The sequence below is a fragment of the Panthera onca genome, chromosome X (assembly GCF_046562875.1).
Source record: "Panthera onca isolate mPanOnc1 chromosome X, mPanOnc1 haplotype 2, whole genome shotgun sequence".
NCBI lineage: Eukaryota > Metazoa > Chordata > Mammalia > Carnivora > Felidae > Panthera > Panthera onca.
This window is the reverse complement of record NC_138357.1, coordinates 30,572,184-30,593,157: the sequence shown is the minus strand read 5'-3', so window position 1 is coordinate 30,593,157 and position 20,974 is coordinate 30,572,184. Positions and strand designations below refer to the sequence as shown.

Genomic DNA, 20,974 nt, shown 5'->3' with positions numbered 1-20,974 from the left:
TGCCCTGGCATCAGGATGGATATTACGTGTGACTCCCCTGTTGTAAGAACACTGGATGTGAAAAAGGACAAAAATGAAAGGTTAACCTCCAAAGGCAATCAGGGAGGGATTATTCACACAAGAAAAGACTTTTAAACTTTACAGGTGATTTTATTTTATCTCAGGATCCTTTATTTATTTTTTTTTTCAACGTTTTTTATTTATTTTTCGGACAGAGAGAGACAGAGCATGAACGGGGGAGGGGCAGAGAGAGAGGGAGACGCAGAGTCGGAAACAGGCTCCAGGCTCCGAGCCATCAGCCCAGAGCCTGACGCGGGGCTCGAACTCACGGACCGCGAGATCGTGACCTGGCTGAAGTCGGACGCTTAACCGACTGCGCCACCCAGGCGCCCCTCAGGATCCTTTAAAATCAGTGTTTTTCTGAGGAACTGAAATCAGTGTGGTTACCGGACAGACTGCATCGGAACCATTGGTGTGTTTGTGTGTACATGTGCATGCCTGTGTATCAGCGTGCTGTTTGCGTGTCTGTGTGTGCATGTGTCTTTGAGAAACAGATGCTTAAACACACAGGTTCCTAGGCCCAGCCCCAGTCCCACAGAATCCGGCAGAAAATCTTAGGGTGAGCCTCGGGAATCTGTGTTCATGAGCTCACTGATGTTTGAAAGCCACTGTTTTATTTATTTTTTATGTGTTAGGTAAACTCTGCCCCCAACGTGGGGCTCCAAGTCACAACCCTGAGACCAAGAGTCACATGCTCCACCCGACTGAGCCAGCCAGGCGCCGTGAAACCCACGGTTTTAAATAGTAAGCTTCCATACTGAAATTTTAAAGGTGTCTTAATTCGTCCGAATTTGAACCAGATTTCAGTATTTTCAAGACTATAACTGGAGACCACCCACAAGCAAGGCGGACACACAGAAAGCTTATTCCCACTACCAGTGGCTCTCTGCATACATCAGGGAACACAGTAACTCTCAAGTAATTATTACTCTTGGCAGGTAGAATATTTTCTTTCTGATATTAAGTAAGAATATGTATAGCTATCTACCATCATAGATGTAGGTCAAATCTGTGATTTTGAAAAACGAATACAATTATAATAACAAAAAGTTCTATAGAGTACTTATAATTACCTGGTACTACTCTTTGTTTTTGAATTTATTTATTTATTTTGAGAGAGAAAGAGTGCATGCATGCAAGCAGCGGAGGGCAGAGAGAGAGGGAGAGAGAGAGAATCTCAAGCAGGCTCCACACTGTCAGCACAGAGCCTGACCGGGGCTCGATCCCACCATGAGATCGTGACTTGAGCTGAAATCAAGAGACAGACGCTTAACCGATTGAGCCACCCAGACACCCCCACCTGGTACTATTCGAAGCAGTGTGCAAACACGAACTCACTTAATCTTTAGAATAACCCTATGTGGTAGGGGCTATTTTTATCCCTGTTACCTACAGATGAGAAAATCAAAGCAGAGAAAGAAATTAATTAAGTAGTGGAGGTGAGCTTTGAACCCAGACACGCTGGCCTTGAGTTTATACTTTACCATGACATTTTCCTGCCTCTCAAAATCAAAACGGAGCCCCACTGACATAAATCATTGTTGAATTCTGTTACTCTATCATTATGAATTATAAACGAAAAATCAGATTTATATTTCATGCTACATTTTTTCAGATTACTTGCACATATCTTTTATTCTTCACTGAACCTAGAAGAAAACCATGAACCATAACATTGGCACCCAGGATATTAGACACTGGATGAAGAAATGATCCATTAAAGAGGGATCAAGAAAGAAGACATATTTCATTATCCTTTAAAAAAATTCTCTCTTCGGATATAAAATATTAACATAACCCATGTTTATTGGGATTTTAAAGCATTACTCTCATCAGTATCATATACTAATAAAGAGATTTATGCAGTGAGAAGAAAATTGCTTACTGCCACGAAAAGGCATAGCCGTACAAGAGCTGTAAAAAGGCAAGCCTGTGAGTAAGAGTGAGTGTGGGGTTGGAGGGCTTGACAGTGAGCTTCTGACTTTCCTGAATGATCTTTGTCTACCTCCCAACACATGGAGGGCAGGCTGGGCTGGGAGTGCGCACAGACAGGCAGCACTCTGGAGTCGAACTGCATCTGGGTCCCAGCTCTGTCCCTTATTTGCTGAGCAACTTTCTTAACCTGGGGGATTTCAGGAGACAATGCAAGAAAGCAGCACTCCAGCACATAATAAGAGCCCCCCACAAAACATGTAGCTTTGTTGTTGTTTTTCCCTTCTAAGAGCCAGCCTCTGGCAAGGAATCTTTGAATCTTGTTCTTTTTTTAAAAAAAGTTTTAAATGTTTTTATCTCATTTTTGAGAGAGAGAGAGACACGCACACGCAGAGTGCAAGTGGGGGAGGGGCAGAGAGAGAGGGAGACCTGAAATCCAAAGCAAGCTCCAGGCTCTGAGCTGTCAGCACAGAGCCCGATGTGGGGCTCGAACTCACGGACCATGAGATCATGACGGGAGCTGAAGTCGGACGCTTAACCGACTGAGCCACCCAGACGCCCCTGAATCTTGTTCTTAAAAGCATTGACACCTTGGGGCGCCTGGATGGCTCAGTCGGTTAAGCGTCTGACTTTGGCTCTGGTCATGATCTCGCAGTTCATGGGTTCTGGGTTCAAGCCCCACGACAGGCTCTGTGCTGACAGTTCAGAGCCTGGAGCCTGCTTCGGATTCTGTGTCTCCCTCTCGCTCTCTGCCCCTCCCCCATATGCACGCGCGCTCTCTCTCTCTCTCTCTCTCTCAAAAATAAGCTGTTTTTGAAAATGAAAAAAATAAAAGCATTGACACTTTAAAGGCACAGACCACACCATGGTGCACAGGGTAGCAGTCTGTTTAAAAATACTCAATTATTTTAGATACTATATGTTTGGTTCCGGTTTGAGCAGGTTCGGCAGCTATTGAAATTTTTTTTTTTTTTTTTACTTAACCATGAAGCAAAAGAACATTAATATTTAGGTGTGGTTCAGGGTTTAACAAATTAATGCGGTTTGTTGCTGTTGGAGATTCATGATTCCACTTGGTTCAGTGTCCATGCCTGCGAGGCCCGCCTACCAGACCCTACCACTGCTTCATTAAGCTTCCTCAAACATTCTTAAAACTAAATCATTCATTTAATCAAAATCCTCCCATGGCTCCCCATTACCTTCAGGAAGAAGGATCCAAATGCCTCAGTTGGCCACAATCCGGCTCCAAAATGGAGTCCAGTCTCCAGCTAGGCCAGAGCCCTGAGAAACCCCAAACTGGCCATACTGGGTACTTCTTCCGAACCTGTGCTCAGATTTGTCTCCCTGCACGGAAGGTACCGCCTTCTGTTCTCTGCCTGTCCTAGCCTTTCCCACTGCTCAAAGCTTCCACAGCCATGTCTCTAGTGTCTTCTTCAAGGACTCCGGTGCCCACTCATTAGCTTTTCCCCTGGACTCCCATAGCCTCAGACAGTCTGTTCCTCTTAGTTTGGCACTTTGCGTATGTCAATAATTCAGTTAGTCACTTCGTCTAATGTTTATTGACAGTCTACTCAGCGCCGAGTACGGTGCTGGGTGCTGAAGCTACAACCAAGGTAAACATAGCGCCTCCGTCTCAATTATAACCTCTTGAGGGCGAGGGGCATCTCTTACACTTCTTTTGTGTCTCCCTCGCTGTCTAGCACAGTGGCAGAAACACCGCAAGTCATCAATAAATGGTGAATGAGTAACTGAGTTCAAAGCCTGATTGTGGCATTGATCATGAGGTTGATTGCCCAATATGGGCTTTCACCCTCTTGCTCTCAACTTGCTGGGTGTGCCTGGAGAAAAAGATAACCTCTCTGTTTCCATCCCCATTTAACAAAGCAGGAGGCAACAGATCTTGGCTAACGCAGAAGGGCCTCCTTCTGCTCTTCCATAGGCGCCTGGAACCATCCACCAACTCTCGGTGGACAGGCAACGCCAATGGACAAGCTTGTGCATCTCTCACTGCATGTATTCTGTGTATGGGTCTAAGCTGCCCTCCCCCCAGCCCCTCTGGTAAGCCGAGTTCCTGAAGGGTAAGATTATGCTTTCCCCATACCTATTCTTCTCGAACAGTCCCTGGCACATAGTAGGGGCTCAATACAACTTTGTTGAAGCGGGGGAATGAATGAAAGTAAGCTGTCTTCTTCCATGTTATTGCCAGCTGAAGCAGTTCACCAAACCACCCCCATTTCCTTCCATTTCCTTTAGGTTACACACTGAGAACCAGTGATATTGACTTGACCTCTCCAAAGCCGAGCGAAGTGCTCTGAAAGGCAGCTGCTGAAGAGCTGCGTCCTAGAGAAAGCCACCTTCTTGCATAAGGCTAAATGGAATCATCTATGTTTGGTATTAAAACCTGACTGCCTTGACGTCAAAGAAGGTCTGTGGGTTTGAGGGGACAGTAGAAACTCTGTTTCCATAGCACTGTACAAATGACTGCCTGATGTTTTTGTTCCCACTTTTTTTTTTTCTTGGCCTCCTTTCCAGGAAATGGACTGGAGGAGCTGGCAATTGATTAAAAATAGGTTTTGTGTGAGGAAAACAAATACAGGCTCTGCAAAATTAAAGTCCCCGCATCTCTCTGAATGCTTGCTGCTAGCTATATTTAGGCCTGGAGTTCAGGTCTCTTTGGCACTGGCTGGAAAAAGCCTCAGGTCAAGGAAAACCTTTTCCCTCTATTGTAGGATCATTACCTCTTAAGTCTCGTGGCCCTGGTTTATGACCCTAGTGGGACTGTTTCCTGATGGAAAGTTCAGTAAAGTCTTTTCCTGGTGGCTTTGCCCTTGGAAACTTAGCACCACAGACAGGGCCTTGACTGATGCCCGGGGCTGGGGTCTGGGCCCCAGGTAGGCGAAAACCATTTCCAGGCTTAAGGACCACGTCCCCGTGACCCCTCTTCATTGCCTAGTTCAATATTTTATCTTCCTGGTGAAAAGGGCGTTCTTCTTTTTGGTACTTTCCAACAAATGTCACTCCTGTTTCATTAGGCCTTTACTCATGCCCGCTCCTGTGCCAGGGACTGGGGATAGAGATAAGATGAAGTCATGGTCCCTGCCTCCAGAGAACCCAGAGTTTAGCACCACTCCTCATAAAGTTCCTTGAGAGCCTTGAAGACAATACTGCATAACTTGCTTTAAGAAAGTAAGAAAGTCAGGGGTGCCTGGGTGGCTCAGTCTGTTAAGCATCTGACTTTGGCTCAGGTCACAATCTACTTACTCAGTTTGTGAGTTTGAGCCCCTCGTCTGGCTCGCTGCTGTCAGCCCAGAGCCCGCTTCGGATCCTCTGCCCCCCCCCCCCCACCTCTGCCCCTTCCCTGCTCAAACTCTCTCTCTCTCTCTCTCTCTCTCTCAAACATAAAAGAAACATTTTCTTAAAAAAGTAAGAAAGTCAGTTATTATGAAGTTCAGATTGACAGGAAGATAAACTGGGCTTAGTCTCCACTTTTGAAAAAAAAAATGCACCTAAGGACTCAACTGAATGGAATTTAAAGTAGGATTTAGTTTATTCAAACCTTTTCCAGAAACACACCTAAATTCAGAGAGAAAGGCGCCTGCAAGGAATCACTTCGCAGCCTCCCAGGGGGCCTCCGCTCCTCTCCATCCTGGGCCCGCAGGTGTGAGCCTGCTCCCAGCACCCCCCACCAGGAGGCCAGGAAGTGAGAAAGGAGGGGGAGCAGGCCAGAGGAGGGAGGAGAGCAGCGAGCTGGGCGAGGCAGGGGGGAAAAGGAGAAGGAAGGACAGCGGCAAGGAGGGGGGCATCAGGGGAGGCCAAAGGAAAGATAGCAAAATAACCCCAATTCCCCTAGGACCTATTTTACATTCCTTTGATCATTTTTGGAAGGATGAGCTCAGGAAGTATAATTATAGCCATCACTGCTGCTGAGGAGGGAAGTCCTTTACAAGTGTTAGTTATTATTACAACATGAATAATTGAACCTCCCAGATAATCCCCAAACCTCATTTGAGTCTTTAAGTTTCTCTTCCTCCGCCGCCAAACCTTTGAACGAAATGAGGCTGGTGCAAGGGAAGAAGGTAAAAGGCTGGTGCCAGTCTCCCCACCTCTCCGCCCTACCTCCAGTCAGTCAGGTCTTAATCCTCAGACCGCAGAAATGGGCCCCCCAATACCAAGAGTAGGGGGTGGGGGTCGGGAGGATGCTGCATCCATCTGACTCCTCTGGATCCAGCTCCCTCCGGGCCCCCTCTGCCAACTCCTCCCTTCCCCCTCTGTCTCCAGGCCCTCAGCACTCCATCTTTCATGCAATACCATTCAATGGCTTATGCGGTCAAGTCCAAATTGCTTACAGGGTCAAGTCCAAAGTCACTCCTGTGGCCAGTGAGCCCTCCATGATCTGGCTTCTGACTACAGCTCCACCCTTACCTCCTACCCCCTGTAGAACTCTCCTCACCCTACAACTGTTGGGAATACCTTCCCCACCTCTACCCCCTTCTGGTTTCTTTCCCAACTCCTTCCCTCCCCTTTAAATTTCAGCTCCCATGTCACCTCCTCCTTGACACTCCCCCAGCAGCCCTGACTTTCAGTCATTTGGGTCATCAGGGTCCCCAGTATATCCACTGGTCGCCACTGTACCTATCACACTCTGTTGTATATAATCAATTGTTCTCATGTCTGTCTTCCCTATGAGTCTGTGAGTTCCTCAGAGGTATAGACTCTGTATTCCCACCACCTAAATATGTTTTTTTAAATTATTTTAATGTTTATTTATTTTTGAGAAAGAGAGAGAGAACGCAAGAGGGGGAGGGCAGAGAGAGAGGGAGACACAGAATCTGAAGCAGGCTCCAGGCCCTGAGCTGTTAGCACAGAGCCTGATGCAGGGCTAGAACTCGATGAACTGTGAGATCATGACCTGAGCTGATGTCAGATGCTCAACTGACTGAGCCACCCAGGCACCCGTAAATATGTTTTGAAAAAAAGAATAAGTGACGTTTTTGCAATTAGAGGGCAGAGAGCCGAGTGACCAAACAAGACTAGCACTGAGCCTGCTCCTGCCTCAGGGCCTTTGCACTTGCTGTTCTTGCTGCTTGAAAACACTCTTTCCCCAGGTATCTACTTGGGTTGCTCTCTCGCTTTGTTCCGGTCTCTGCACAAATGTCACCTCCTCAAAAAGACCTTCCCTGGCTCCTCTGTCTCACACAGCACCCTCACCCTCACCTACCTATCTACCTCTCCTGCTTCATTTTTTTCTCAAGCTCTGATCAACACCTGGCATATTTTATATCCATGTATTATTGACTGTCTTCCCTATTAAAATACAAGCTTCATAAGGGAAAGGACTTTTATCTTGTTTGCTGCTGAGTCAGCAGTGTCTAGAACAGGCCCAAGCCCAGAGAAAGTGCTCAGTAACTATCTGTTGAATGTTGTTGAACTTGGACTTAAGACAGAACTGGGTTTGAACTCTACCTCTACTGTTTTCAAGTTCTGGGTGACCTTGGGCCAGGTGTCTGCCTCCTCTGAGCCTCACTCTCACCATCTGTAAAATGGAGAGAATAATCCTACATACATCATAGGTAAGAACAAAATGAGATCAAGTATTCCAAAGCACTTAGCGTGATGCCTGGCACGGATAAGGCAGGTAATGCTTACTAGCTGAAATCTGTTGACAGACCAACATCTTCCATTTCTCAGATCCCTACCGTGTGCCCTTGCGCTCCCCCCACCCCTCCGCCCCGCCTCGGCCCTCCTAGTGCCCACTGTGGTCAAACCATCATTCCTGTGCGGCGGTGCTCAGCACTTACTTGCCACAGTTGTAGAGATCACAGCAAAAGCAGGTGTTGCCCCGGATGCGAGGCGTGCAGAATCCACGGCTGAGGTGAGGGCAGTTCACCTGAGGGCACACAACAGTGAAGAGATGGGCTGGCACTGGATGGGAGGCAGGACCCTCTGGGACTGGAAATATGAGTTAGTGACTGATGGAGGCGGTGAGGATGGCTGCGAAATGAACACACCAACGCAGGAGAGGGATGGGGCTGGGCACGGGGCTGGCTGACCTGTGCCTGACACGAGCCACCGTGTAGCTGGGGTCCGTCCAGCCTCAGCCACAGCCCTCAGTGCCCCATCCCTGAAGGGCGGAGATGCAGAGGAGGAAGGATGGATGGAAGGACAGGCGGAAGAACAAATGACAGCAGGAAATGAAAGTAAGTGGGGAAGGGGAATGGTGGGGGGGGAACAAGGGGCGGGGGATCAGATGGGGAGGAAGACAGAAAGGCTGTCACATGCACTTTGAAGTACAATAGTACCTCTCTAGCTGCCTGGGTAAGGTTCCTCAGAACCCTCGCGGAAGGAGAATTTTTGGTTGAGGAACTTATGACCTTATATAGGAAAAATAGGGTTAGGGGGACCAGGGTTACAAGTGAACCTATGGAAGTCATTAATATTTTTACAGTCACCAAGTTAACACGAGAAAGCGATCGCCACGAAATCAGAACAGCAATGACATTTCACACATCTCGAGTTTGCAAAACATGTAAAAGATCCATTTCCATTTACCATCTTCTGTTGGGAAGAAATTTTCCAGACTCTCGTCCTTTATGGATGCAAGGAAGTGCTTGTGAATGTGTTTCACTGTGTTATAGAGAATATTTGTAGTAAACAGGCGCTTTTTCTATATCGGGTCCTCCATCCAAATGCTCACTGCCTTTCTGATAAGCTGTTGGCACGTGAACGTTTCTACTCCTCCCTTTGAACCCATGGGTAGTTAGAAAAACAGTAAATTTGGGATTGGGTGCAAAGTAGGGGGAGAAGTGAAAGGCAGAGCCATAATAGAAATATCTGCCCTGATGCGTTGGGAGGAGGGCCATCGCCCCGCCTAACTCCAAGGGCACCATTCGCATTGTATTTTATGTCGAATGGTAGTTTCATATGAAAGGAATCTCTGGGCTGGGGGGCAATTATTGTGCACACACACAAGCAGGCAGTGGGATTGCGTTAATTTCTGAAAGTGGCCCGGAGTCGTGCTTCACCTCACTGCCTGCTGCCTCTAGTTCCGCGCAAGGCGGCGTGGAACACGAGGAGAGATGCATAGGGCAAGCGAGACAAGTCGTCGTGCATTAGCAGACTGGCCTCTTGGGGTGTCATGAGAGGGGCCAGGCCCACAGTCCAGGCCTTTTCAGAGCCTTAGAGTGGACCGGGCTTCTCGATTACCCTCGTTTGGCTTCCTGACCCCTCCTGCGTGTGAGACCCAGGCTCTGCCTCCCTGGTCCAGGCCCAGTGCTCTGGTGAGGCTCCTGCTTTCCCTGCAGCTGGGCACCGAGTCCAGACGACCAAACCGCCATCCACAGAGCTGGGGGAGTGGCCTGCCCTGTGGCCTCTGTACTCATCTGTCCCTCTTGGGATCAAAGCCACACACGGAGAGGCTGCCTGCTGGGGTCAGAGGGGCAGCCTGTGGCCACAGAGCAAAGTAAATCTGATTAGGCCTCTTGAGGCTCCAACCTATGACCGTGGCCTCATTAACACTGTGCTCTGACCCACTGAACAAATCAGCTACAGACACCTAACAGCAAGCCTTAGGCCCGTGAAAAGGAGTACAGGGAAGGGGGTTTCAGGCAGAACGGAAGGCTTTCCCCAAAAGTAAGACATGCAGCCTCATTCTGGCTCACCTCCTCAGCCTCCTTCTGGGATGTCTTGGGGACGTAGTGGCACCGGTTAGCGTAGAGTGGTTTCAGATCCTGGAAAGGGAAACACCAAACCAAAGAAGTGTTGGTTTTGGAAAATAAAGCAGCAAGTGCTCTGATGGGTAATAAAAGATTTGAACACACACACGCACACACACGCACACACACACACACACACACACGAGTAGGCAGTGGGTTGGGTTAATTTCTGAAAGCAGCCCTTCTATGGACCCTGAGAATCTGAGGATTAGATTAAGATGTTCTAATAACTGCTTTCTGTTGGGCCACTTGGTTAATGAGAAATTCGGAAACTGACTAAGAAATGGTTTTCTTGAAATTTCCTCTCTGGTTTTCTTTTATTTCCAGTCTTTGTCTTCTTCCAAAGAGTCCCCAGGGAACAAGATTCAAAATTCTTACAACACCATACTCTCAAAAGGAGGGAGCCCAACTCCATCAATGAGTTCTCATCATCACCTGAGGACAGGACACAGGCTGGCTGACATGTGCTCCCTGCTGTCATTGCCACAGCTTTTCCAGAAGGAAGAGCTCAGGAAGCAAGCCCCAGGGGGCTGAGCAGCTACTGAGACTACTGTAGATTTCTTTAAAATTTTTTTTTAATGTTTATTTATTTTTGAGAGAGACAGAGGCAGAATGCGAGTGGGTTAGGGGCAGAGAGAGAGGGAGACACAGAATCCGAAGCAGGCTCCAGGCTCTGGGCTGTCAGCACAGAGCCCGACACGGGGCTCAAACTCGCAGACCATGAGATCGTGACCTGAGCCGAAGTCGGACACACAACCGACTGAGCCACCCAGGCGCCCCTCTTTCAAAAATTCTTTAAGTTTATTTATTTATTTTGAGAGAGACAGAGAGAACATGAGTGGAGGAGGAGCAGAGAGAGAGGGAGACAGAGAATCCCATGCAGGGCCCGCACCGTCAACACAGAGCCTGATGCAGGGCTCGAACTCACAAAACCATGAGATCATGACCTGAGCTGAAACCGAGAGCTGGACACTTAGCCAACTGAGCCACCCGGGTGTCCTGAGACTGCTGTAGAGTTTAACTCAACTACACTATGAGCCATTTCCACTCAACTACACAGATACTAGGGATACTAGGTAAAGACAGTGAACTCCAAACACACTGCTAAAGCCCAGAAAACTAACATGGGGCTCAAGGGCAGCTGGTTTACCCTCCTGGCTTGGCCAGCTTCCTGCTGAGGGAACTCCCAGGCACGGGGGTTGGGGCAGAGCAGACAGGCACCATCCAGGGCTGCCTGGAAACTTGCAGGCAGGGGATACTGTTCACTTCTGGGGTGATGCTAAACATCTCCTGAGTGGTGGCGGAGCTCTGGCCAAAAGCAGGTTAGGACGGGACAAGAAGTTCATGCAAACTGACCTGGGGGGTGGGTGGCCAAGCACCTTCCCTCCTGCCCCCACTTGCCATTTTCAAATCCCAGTGGCTGCTTTTCCCACGGATGATTTAACATCTCCTGATCCTGACACCCCAGTGCCTCCTGCCTCCCAGCCCCATCGAGCACCTAAGACTTCCCATCAGCTGCTTCTACAGGGACCTCTTGTTTGTTCACTGTTCTGAAAGTACATTGACCTGTTGGCTGAGGCTGGAGTTAGGGGGGAAAGGAGCGAGGGTTCTCATGTTCACACGCAGCAGGGTTTATTTTCCGTGTTTGCACAATAGCAGAGACCACTATTATCTTGTGGAAAGGGAGGCTTGATACGCTGGTCACAGCCCTCCCGACCTCCTGGTTCTGCAAAAAGCATTCAGCCGCCAACTGCCCCAGATGAAGACAGACGTGTGTGACGGTTGCCCCTTTGCTGCCTCTGGCTGCTATTCTGCATTGAGACCTCCGAGAAGGAATAAGCCCTGGCAACTGGGAGGTAGGAAAAAGTCACTTCGTGAGGGCTCGGTGACCTTTCAAATCCGAAGGGCTTCCGACTCTGGAGCGAAGAGATGGAAATGGACATTGCTTTATGCTGAGTGCCTACTCTGTGCCAGGCCCAGTTTGCACCCATTACTTCATATCACACTCAGGTTGAGCCTGAGAGGTAGGTTACTATTACATCCATTTGAAAGAGGGGAAACTGTTACAAAAAGGCAAAATGACCTTCCCAGATGGTTAAGGGCCATGTTGGGGGCGGGGAAGGAAAGAACTAGGAGACAAGAGAGAAGGAAGAAGACATATTTAAAGGGGCGTGTAAGAAGGTAGGTCTTGAGAGGTAGCTCACACATTCCCAAGCCAAAGGACAGGGCAAGATAGTGCTGAGAGATTTCAACAACAGGAAAGGCTGGCTTTAGGGGCACCCGGCTGGCTCAGAGGAGCACGTGACTCGTGATCTCGAAGTTGTGACTTCGAGCCCCACGTTGGGTGTAGAGATGACTTAAATATAAAATCTTTTAAAAAATTCATTGTTTATAAAAAGAAAGCCTGGCTTTAGCCCACCCAAGCAGTGCTAGGATCCAAAAGGGCCTTTCGTTAAACTGGCCAACGGATATTGCCATACATTAACAAAGCCTCCTTTCTCAAAACTCTCTGGGTGTCAGTGAGGGCTGGCAGATGTCTTAGGACAGGTGCAGTGTAAGCAGAAAGGTTTTCTAAAAGATTCATCCAGCCTTAACCCAAATCCACGAATCAAACACTTTGCTGCAGGCCACTAACTGTGGGAAGTACAGAGGGCCTGGAGTCAGAGACACGTAGGTGGTCGTTAGAGGAAACTTCCAGTAAGTATAACTTGGATTTTTCTCCATTGCCTTTGACAGAGGCCAGTGCTCAAAAACATTTAGGAGTGTCAAGGAAACGCAAATCAAAACCACACTGAGATACCACTTGATTCCCACTGGGATGGTTAGTGGGATACTAGAATCAAAAAGTCAGATCATAAGAGTCGGCAAGGATGCAGAGAAATGGGAACTCTCCTACATACACTTCTGGTGGGAATGGAAAATGGTGCGGCTCTTTTCGGAAACTGTCCAGTAGGTCCTCAAAAGGGTAAACGTGGTTACCATATGGCCAGGCAATTCCACTCCTAGGTATATACCCAAGGAAAACAAAAACATATGGCCACATGGTACATGCATGTTTAGAGCAGCATTATTAATAAAAGCCACAAGCTGGAAACAACCCAAATGCCCATCGGCCACCGAATGGACAAACAACATGTGGTATATCCATACGGTGGAATATTATTAGGCCATGAAAAGCTATGAAGCACTGATACATGCTACGACATGGGTGAGCCCTGAGGATAGCACACTAAGTGAAAGAAGTCAGGTCGCAAAAGACCATGATATTCTATGATCCCATTAATATGAAAGGTTAATTAGCATAGGGAAATCTATCAAGAAAAAAACAAGTAGACTAGTAGCTGCCTAGGGCTGAGGTGACTAGGGGTAAAGGGAGGTGAGAGTCAAGAGCATGGGGCTTCTTTTGGGGGATGCTGAAAATCTTCTAAAATTGATGTGGTGGTGGTTTCCACGTAACAGTGAGGATACTGAAAACCACTGAATTGTACACTTTAAGTGGGTGAATTATATGGGATGTGAACTACATCTCAATAAAGCTGTTAAAAAAAAAACACACTAGGAGTGGGAGGAAGAAGGAAAAAGAGGAAGCCATTTTAGCTCATGATGCCATCAAAATCTACTGCAGGCTTCTTGGCCACTAGGCCTCTGTTACCATGGAGACTGCCTCAGAGTGAATACTGCTTGTCAAATGGGGATAATAATGCTTGCCCTACATATCTCACAGGATTGCTGTGGGTCTCCAATGAGACAATAGATGTGAAGGCACATTTAAAAGCTAAATACGCTACACAAAAACAAGGCATTGTTGTTATTAAGATGGCTCCTGTTGAATACCAATAGCACGCATGCCATGATTGGCTGCAACCATGCTACACACAGCCACACAACTGGGTGCTTACTCAGAGGGTCATATGCAAAAATGATACGGATTGCTAAGTTAGGGTGGTGGGCTTGTGGATGTTACGAGTTCCCCATGTATCACTGGCCTTTTTAAGAAGAAAAAGATTAAGAAGATGGCTGTTCTCATCTAAAATCAGAAGGGATGGGTCTGATAGAGGGGCCTACATTTAAATTCTCGGCCCGGAAAGAAAATCGGGTAAAGACCCTCTCTCTCTCACCCCTTGCTCTGCCCTCTGCCCTCTGCCCAGAAATCCTCTCCTGAGACACCAATTCGGAGACTGCTTGTGGGGAAGCACCAACCACATGAGTCCCTCCAATCTTGGCAAATGATGGACTGACTCTTACTCCTGAGAGGAGGGTCCAAGAGCAAGTTGGAATTGAAATAATAACGTCACGGATCATCCTTCCCCAGATCCAACCATACCCACGAGGCTCCCTCAACATGACCTGCACTATTAGCCAGTGACTGAAATGGAATAAAGTGCCATTGATCCATAGAAGATTCTGGTAATACAATTTTGCTCCAATTCAGTTGTTTTGGAAAGCAAAACAGTTCCAACTAGTTCACGAGGTGTTTTCATTCTCCCTGCTGATTCAGTAGGAATGAAAGGAGTACTTGTGTTGGTTGTGGGGGCCCAGTAAGTTGCTGTGGCTCGCTTTTGATTTGGGTTTGTGGGCTGGATCAGGGCTATGTTACAGCCTCCCTGGGACCTAGGCACTTTTGCTTTTGTGGGTCCTTCTCCCCATTAAAAAATATTGAAAATTATATTTTCTTTATTTTGTTTAAAGGTTTATTTTGAGAGAGAGAGCGCTAGTGGGGGAAGGGCAGAGAAAGAGGGAGAGAGAGAATCCCAAGCAGGCCCTGCACTGTCAGCATGGAGCCCGACACGGGGGTCAAGCTCACGAACCGTGAGATCATGACCTGAGCTGAAATCAAGAGTCAAATGCTTAACTGACTGAGCCACCCAGGCGCCCCTTCTTTATTTTAATTATATCTAATGACTGCATTGGTATAAAGACAAATATATTTATATTATATGGGAAAACTTTTTCTTGACCTAAAAGCTTATCATGTTTCTATGGATTTGAAAAGAAATGCTAATATTTTACTGAAACCCTGAAAGTCTTATGGGCCACAGGCATTGTGCCTATTGTGCCTGATGGAGAAGTCAGCCCTAGCAGAATAGTCTGGAACACTATGGAATGGAAAGTACTGAAAGAGGGGCGAGGGCTCCTGTAGACAGCCACATAGGAATGCCCTGAATCCCAGGCTTCCTCAAACAAGAGCACAGGTTTGGGTTTCAGGAGTAAAATGGCCTTTCTCAAGGTGCAGCTTCTCCAGAGGAGGAAGGATTTGGCACCCGCACTCCAGGACTGGGCTCTGAGTGGAGGCTTCTAGCTCTGGGGCCTTCTCTGGAGCCCAATCCTATCACTAAAAGCCAGCCATGGTTGTAGGGACAGCAAAGTTCAGGTATCTGAGAAAAGGTGACTCTGTCCTCATGGTCTGTTCTTGTGGCTGCTGAAGCCTCCAAGGCTCTCAAGTCATCGGCCCCCCTGCTCTTCCCTGCCTCCTCGCTCCCAACGTCACCTCCGAGTCATTCCCCTGGCCCCAAAGCCCTTCCCTCTGCCTTTCCAAATCTCAGTTACGTGTCAAAGGCTTAACTCCCACCACCACGGGGAAGCCTGTCCTGGCCACTGGAGTCCAGGATAAACCGCTCTGGTACTTAGAGTTTATACCCCCGGCTCAGCCCCTGTTCTCTAGATGACCGTGTGTCCCGTGGTGTCCTCGACTGTCGGCAACCTGAGACACAGGTCTTGTTTTCTCCCTCTTCTGTACCCCTCACAGCACTCGGCACACATCTCAGCACACACTCAACTTTGCTGTATCATACAATGGCTTGAACCCAGGACTGAAAGTACTCACAATGTGTCTCGCAGCAAAGACCCCGTCGACGATGGCACAACAGAAGGCCGCAATCACCCCAAAGCTGATAAAGACGATGGAGGCCACCAGCTGCGAGGATGAGGGGGGAACAAAAGTGTCTGTTAGCCTTCCACTCTTGCTGCTTCTGGAGACTAGATGGTCCCCAAGAGAATGCCAGCCAATGCAGAACTCTGGCCGGCCACCCCATGAGGGTGCTTTCTTCAATCATCCAGGATGAGTGGGAGCCGAGGGAGGCAGGGAAGGGGCCACTGAAGCACGTTCCCCATGTTCAGGGCAAGCTAAGAAACTCATTCAGTGAGTCTGTCAGCACCAAATGAACATCCAGCCTATTGTCCAAGGAGGAACGCGTGTGGCTCTTCCAGGCTCAGACTCAGAAAGATGTCGGACCTTTGACATCATGTGGTCCAACCCCCTATTTTATTTACTGGTGGATTGGAGGCTCAAGGAGGGGAAGTGGTGTGCCCGGGGTCACCATCCGGTCTGAGGCCCACCAACTCCTAGTCCAGTGTTCTTCTCAACCCCTCGCAGTGGGCACTGATGAAGACAGGGATGGTTCTGAGGCCCCACACAACCCTACATGGCCTTCTGCATTGTTGAAGAAAGAACAGTCAACTTAGTAAGATGTAAATACCAAAGACAAATACCAAAGTAAATACCAAAGACATTTGACAAGGGTTGAAGTCTCTGGAACTGATCAACTAACTCTGCGTAATATATAAAAAAAGTTTTCTTTTTTCTTTTTAGTATTTATTTATTTTTTCTTAAAAATTTTTCAAATGCTTATTTCTTTTTGAGAGAGGGAGAGACAGAGTGCGAGCGGGGGAGGGGCGGGGAGAGAGAGGGAGACACAGAATCCGAGGTGGGCTCCAGGCTCTGGGCCGTCAGCACACAGCCCGACCCAGGGCTTGAATTCACAAATCTGGAGAGCATGACCTGAGCCAAAGTCGGACGCTGAACTGACTGAGCCACCCAGGCACCCCCCAAAATTTTTAAGTAAGAAAATGTTTGCTTGAACCAGACCGCCCTATACTCAACATGTTATATGATGAGTATATATGCATATGTATATGCGTATATATGTATATGAGTGTATATATACATGTTATATCATGTTATATGATCATGTTAAATGACAAGTTTTCCTAATAATTCGTCTTCCACTACAAGGGTGATACTACAACCCAGTGCGGGGGAAGGTACTTACAGGGGCAGGGGCAGGCGCTGCCTAAGCCTACCGTCTGCCCGTGTTGACCCTCAGAACTAGATGGAATCAGTGTTTTGCTTTCTTCAGGTGTTTGGGGGCAAAGAGGGGGGAAATAGCATGGCATTAAACTGCTCTCCCGGGCAAAATCAAATCAAAGTCAAGGCCGCCCTAAGGTTCTCCCTCCTCTACAGGCCAGGAGGAAATACTCATCTCCTTCAGGAGTTGTTCAGAAGCCTCTCCCCATAAATCTCACTTCACAGCGCTACAGAGAATTGGTAAATAATGGATGAACGATGTCATGAAATTGGCATTATCAGCTATGCTATGATCAGCTCTACAATTAAAACTCTCCCGTTATTTTGAATAATGTAAGCCCCAAGTGCAAACACAACAGGCAGGGGAGGCAGGGAGTCCAGGTGAAATGGAAGAAGAGAACTATGATCTCTCCCTTGAGGGCGATTCATATGAGAACATATGGTTAGAGTTCTCTGTCCCTGGAGCTATGACGTTATCTGATTAAACTTGCTGTTAAATAGACCCCATTATCAAAGTCTAGATGCCACAGAGGCTTGTACTGGGGGAGCCTAATCAGTCCACCATCTGACCACTCACCAGGCATCTTGATTTACAAGCCAATAAATCTACAATATGCTTGCAATTCGGTCCATACCAGGAAACCCAACAGCTTGCCCTTGTGGCCCCTGTTAGGACATAGAACTTTCTAAGTTTTACCTCCTGTTACATGTTCCTTCTTCCTTTGAACATTACAACACACTTAGCTTTGAAGTATGAGTCGTGGGAATACTTTAGGTTGGCTTCATAATTTTGTCTTTTGTGTGCCCCAAGTGTGACTTGTCCTCTTGATCTAAGTCTCCTAGATTGTAATACCCTAAAAGGCAGGAGCCCTCTGCAAAAACCTTCCCCAAAGGTTATGCATCTGAGAGGGAGGAGGAGAGCAAAGGGCAAGATCCAGAATATTCTATCTCTTTCACTTAAGGAGACCAACTAGGGCACTGAGGGAGCATCGGGCAAGATGAGAACAAGTCCCATACCACAGGGTCACTTTCGAACAAGTTCCCTGGAGGCTGAGGAGAAAAGGCAAAGGAGCAGTTACTTTTGTGGCCCAATGTGGGCAACCTTAGGAAGTGTGTTATTTAATTCATACATATATTCAGCTTTTTCAGACAAAGAGTGTAATTCTATAGCGATGCAGACTTACCATCTGCCGTTTGTTCTCGACAAGGTTTGATCCGATGATTCCAAGGAACGATCCAAAGCCGAGCTGCAAAGCAACATGGCAAACATAGCATGTGGGAAGGTGGCCAGCCTGGCCACACGATCATTGCAGCTCCTGGATATGATTCAGGACAACGGAAAAGAACTGGGGTATAGATGCTAAAGCCACATGCAACTGTTACACAGATACAAGGTGTTCAATAAAAGTGCTTCCCCCACTATTTGCAAATTTTTTCTTCATAGAAATAAATCATACCTAAAAGCTACGAGTAAAGGTCAACCAGAGCGTTTCAGAGCCTGCCTATCTCAATGTCAATATCCATTACCTAGCGCGTGACTGGTGAGTCAGTAAGAGACATGTAACGGTGAAAAGCACACATTATATTCTGATCTGAATCTTTTTTTTTTTTTTTGAAAAGAGGCCTTCTACTCTGATGCATGGATTACAAAATGAAGATTTGAAATAGCAATTTTTGATGCATCCGGCACACTAATCAAACCCAGGAAGTACTTTAGAAATCAGCAAGCACCTTAACCTAGACTTAAAAAAAAAAACCAACCCTATTTTTTGAAAGCTTGTATTTGTGGCTGACCCACTGCAATTTATGTTAGCACTTATTCACCTCTTCTTCCATCTCTGCTTCATTTATGGACAGAAAGCATTCATTAGAGGGTGAACAGAAATGGCAGCATAAAACCCTGCGAAACAATTTCCCTGTCTAAGTGGATTGGATGATGGCTCAGTGTAGCGGGTCCCACTTTCCTCTCACTTCTGCCATTAGCGGACTGAGGTGGCCCGTCTCAGCTGAACACGATCACTAACGAAGGCTGCCGATAGGGGTAAAAACGGAAGAAGTAAAGAGTGGTGAGCATGGGCCAATAAATCTTAACACAAGCTCAGCAATGTAGCTGCGAGTCTCTTAACCTCACTAATGGTCCCGGTTTCCATCTGCAGCCTTACCATGGCTAACAGGGGCATCTATTTCAGTCTGAGGCCCCCCCAAGCCTTACACCTGTGGTTGGAAATCTAATGGCCTGGAGGGCGAGGCAGGAATGTGGTGGGCTGCCTGGGGGGGCTGGGTCACTGTCTCAGAAACCCAAGGATGAAAGGGAATGAAGGGAAGGAATGAATACAAGTTTCCAAGGACTCATTCTTCAGGGCCACTCAGCCAGCAACCCCTCTTGGGAAATAGAAGCCGAAGTGTATGAAGAGTATATCATGTGCCATCCAAGACTCTACTGAGAACATCCTCACTCAACAGGTAAACTATGCCCATCTCCCACCTGTTCTTATTTATTTGTTTGTTTGTTTGTTTAGAGAGGGAGAGAGTGGGGGAGAGGCAGAGAGAGAAACTCTCAAGCAGGCTCCTCATGGTCAGCACAGAGCCCGACGCGGGGCTGGATCTCACAAACCACCGTGAGATCATGACCTGAGCCGAAATCAAGAGTTGGACGCTTAACTGACTGAGCCACCCAGGCGCCCCAACACCTGCTCTTAGTTTAAATGTAATTGAAATGTGTTGTTTTATACAGTATACTGATTAAAACCTGGTTCTCACACCAGCCTGGCTTCCTGCCCCAGCTCTTCCACCTTTGTTTGTGGGATCTTGAACAAACTGATTGGCTTCTCTAAACCTCAGTCTCCGAATCTGGAAAATGGGGACTAGAGTGGTGGCTATCTCGTAGGGCTTTTGCAAGCACAAACCAGGATGATACATTGAAAGAACTTAGCACAGTGCTTGGCACACAGTAAGTACTCAGGAAATATTAATTATTGTTCTAGTGATTATTACCATTAAAAACTTTTTTTAATGTTTATTTATTTTTGAGAAAGAGAGAGAGACAGAGCACGAGCCAGGGAGGCAGAGAGAGGGAGACCTGGAATCCCAAGCAGGCTCCAGGCTCTGAGCTATCAGCACAGAGCCCAACACGGGGCTCCATCTCACGAGCTGTGAGATCATGACCTGAGTCGAAGTTGGACGCTTAACTGACTGAGCCACCCAGGCGCCCCTGATTAGTATCATTTTTGAAGACATTTAGTTTCTGAGCAACTCTAACCCAATTTGAGCTGGAAAATCTTATCATTGCTTGCTGTATTTCATAACACAGCTTCATGTTTTCTCTTATCCACACCTCCAATATATTCCACAGCTTTTATTTTTTAGGAAGAATTCCATGAATAGTTTGTGTTCATGGCACTCTGGACCACTTGTGGAGACTGTGAGAAAATCAGAGGCAGTCTCTTACATGGAAAATAAGTCCTTTGACTGAGCAGCTTATCAGTTTCCACAGATATTCACTTAATGGTCTCCTGGACCCCAACAGCAGTCTTGACCTTCAGACAGGAAGCAAAAAACCTCGTCATTCCTGGCACTCTCAAATAACTCTGATGGTAGTGGCCAGGAAGAGGTGGGCTGAAGCCTTATGGAATTGACTGGAAAGACAAGGCACTTGGGACCGAAGTCCCAGGTTAGACAGTTACTTTATCCAGTTCCCTCCTTTTCTTTCCATTCCATTCTAATCCACTCCGATTCATTCAACTTTCCAATATTCACTAAGCACTTGTGCCAGATAAACAGGATGTGGTCCCTGCCCTCCAGGGGCTCCTAGTCCAGTGAAGGAGAGACAAACTGTGGGTTAAGGACCGCAGGCAACATATAAACATAGTGCTACAGGAGAACAGAATCATTCATTTTGTATTATATCCTTGGCTCTGCTATTTGTAAACTGTGTGACCTTGGGCTAGTTCCTTAACCACTCTGTGCTTCAGGTACCTCACTTATAAAATGCAAACCATGATGGTAACTACCACACAGGGCTGCTGTGAGGATTAAATGAGATAAAGTATGTAGTGTGACTTCTACTAGGTATATACCCAAAGAAAACAAAAACACTAATTCAAAAAGATACATGCACCCCTCCATTTATCGCAGCATGATTTACAATAGCCAAGATATGGAGGCAATCTAAGTGTCCCCTGATAGA

General features: G+C 47.2%; 1 protein-coding gene across 2 annotated transcripts in view; it reads right to left on the bottom strand.

The window, feature by feature from the left end:
- Positions 1-20,974, bottom strand: part of TMEM255A (transmembrane protein 255A) — a 55,090-nt gene that overhangs the window by 20,115 nt on the left and 14,001 nt on the right. Inside the window, exons 3-7 of one of the 2 annotated variants that reach the window (XM_081793778.1) lie at positions 17,973-18,035; positions 15,529-15,618; positions 9,651-9,719; positions 8,292-8,363; positions 7,791-7,879 (exon numbers count right to left, since the gene is read on the bottom strand). In XM_081793778.1, coding sequence (XP_081649904.1) covers positions 7,791-7,879; positions 8,292-8,363; positions 9,651-9,719; positions 15,529-15,618; positions 17,973-18,035 — 383 coding nt within the window. The remainder of the gene's footprint in view (positions 1-7,790; positions 7,880-8,291; positions 8,364-9,650; positions 9,720-15,528; positions 15,619-17,972; positions 18,036-20,974) is intronic. The other variant, XM_081793779.1, reaches the window with a different exon arrangement.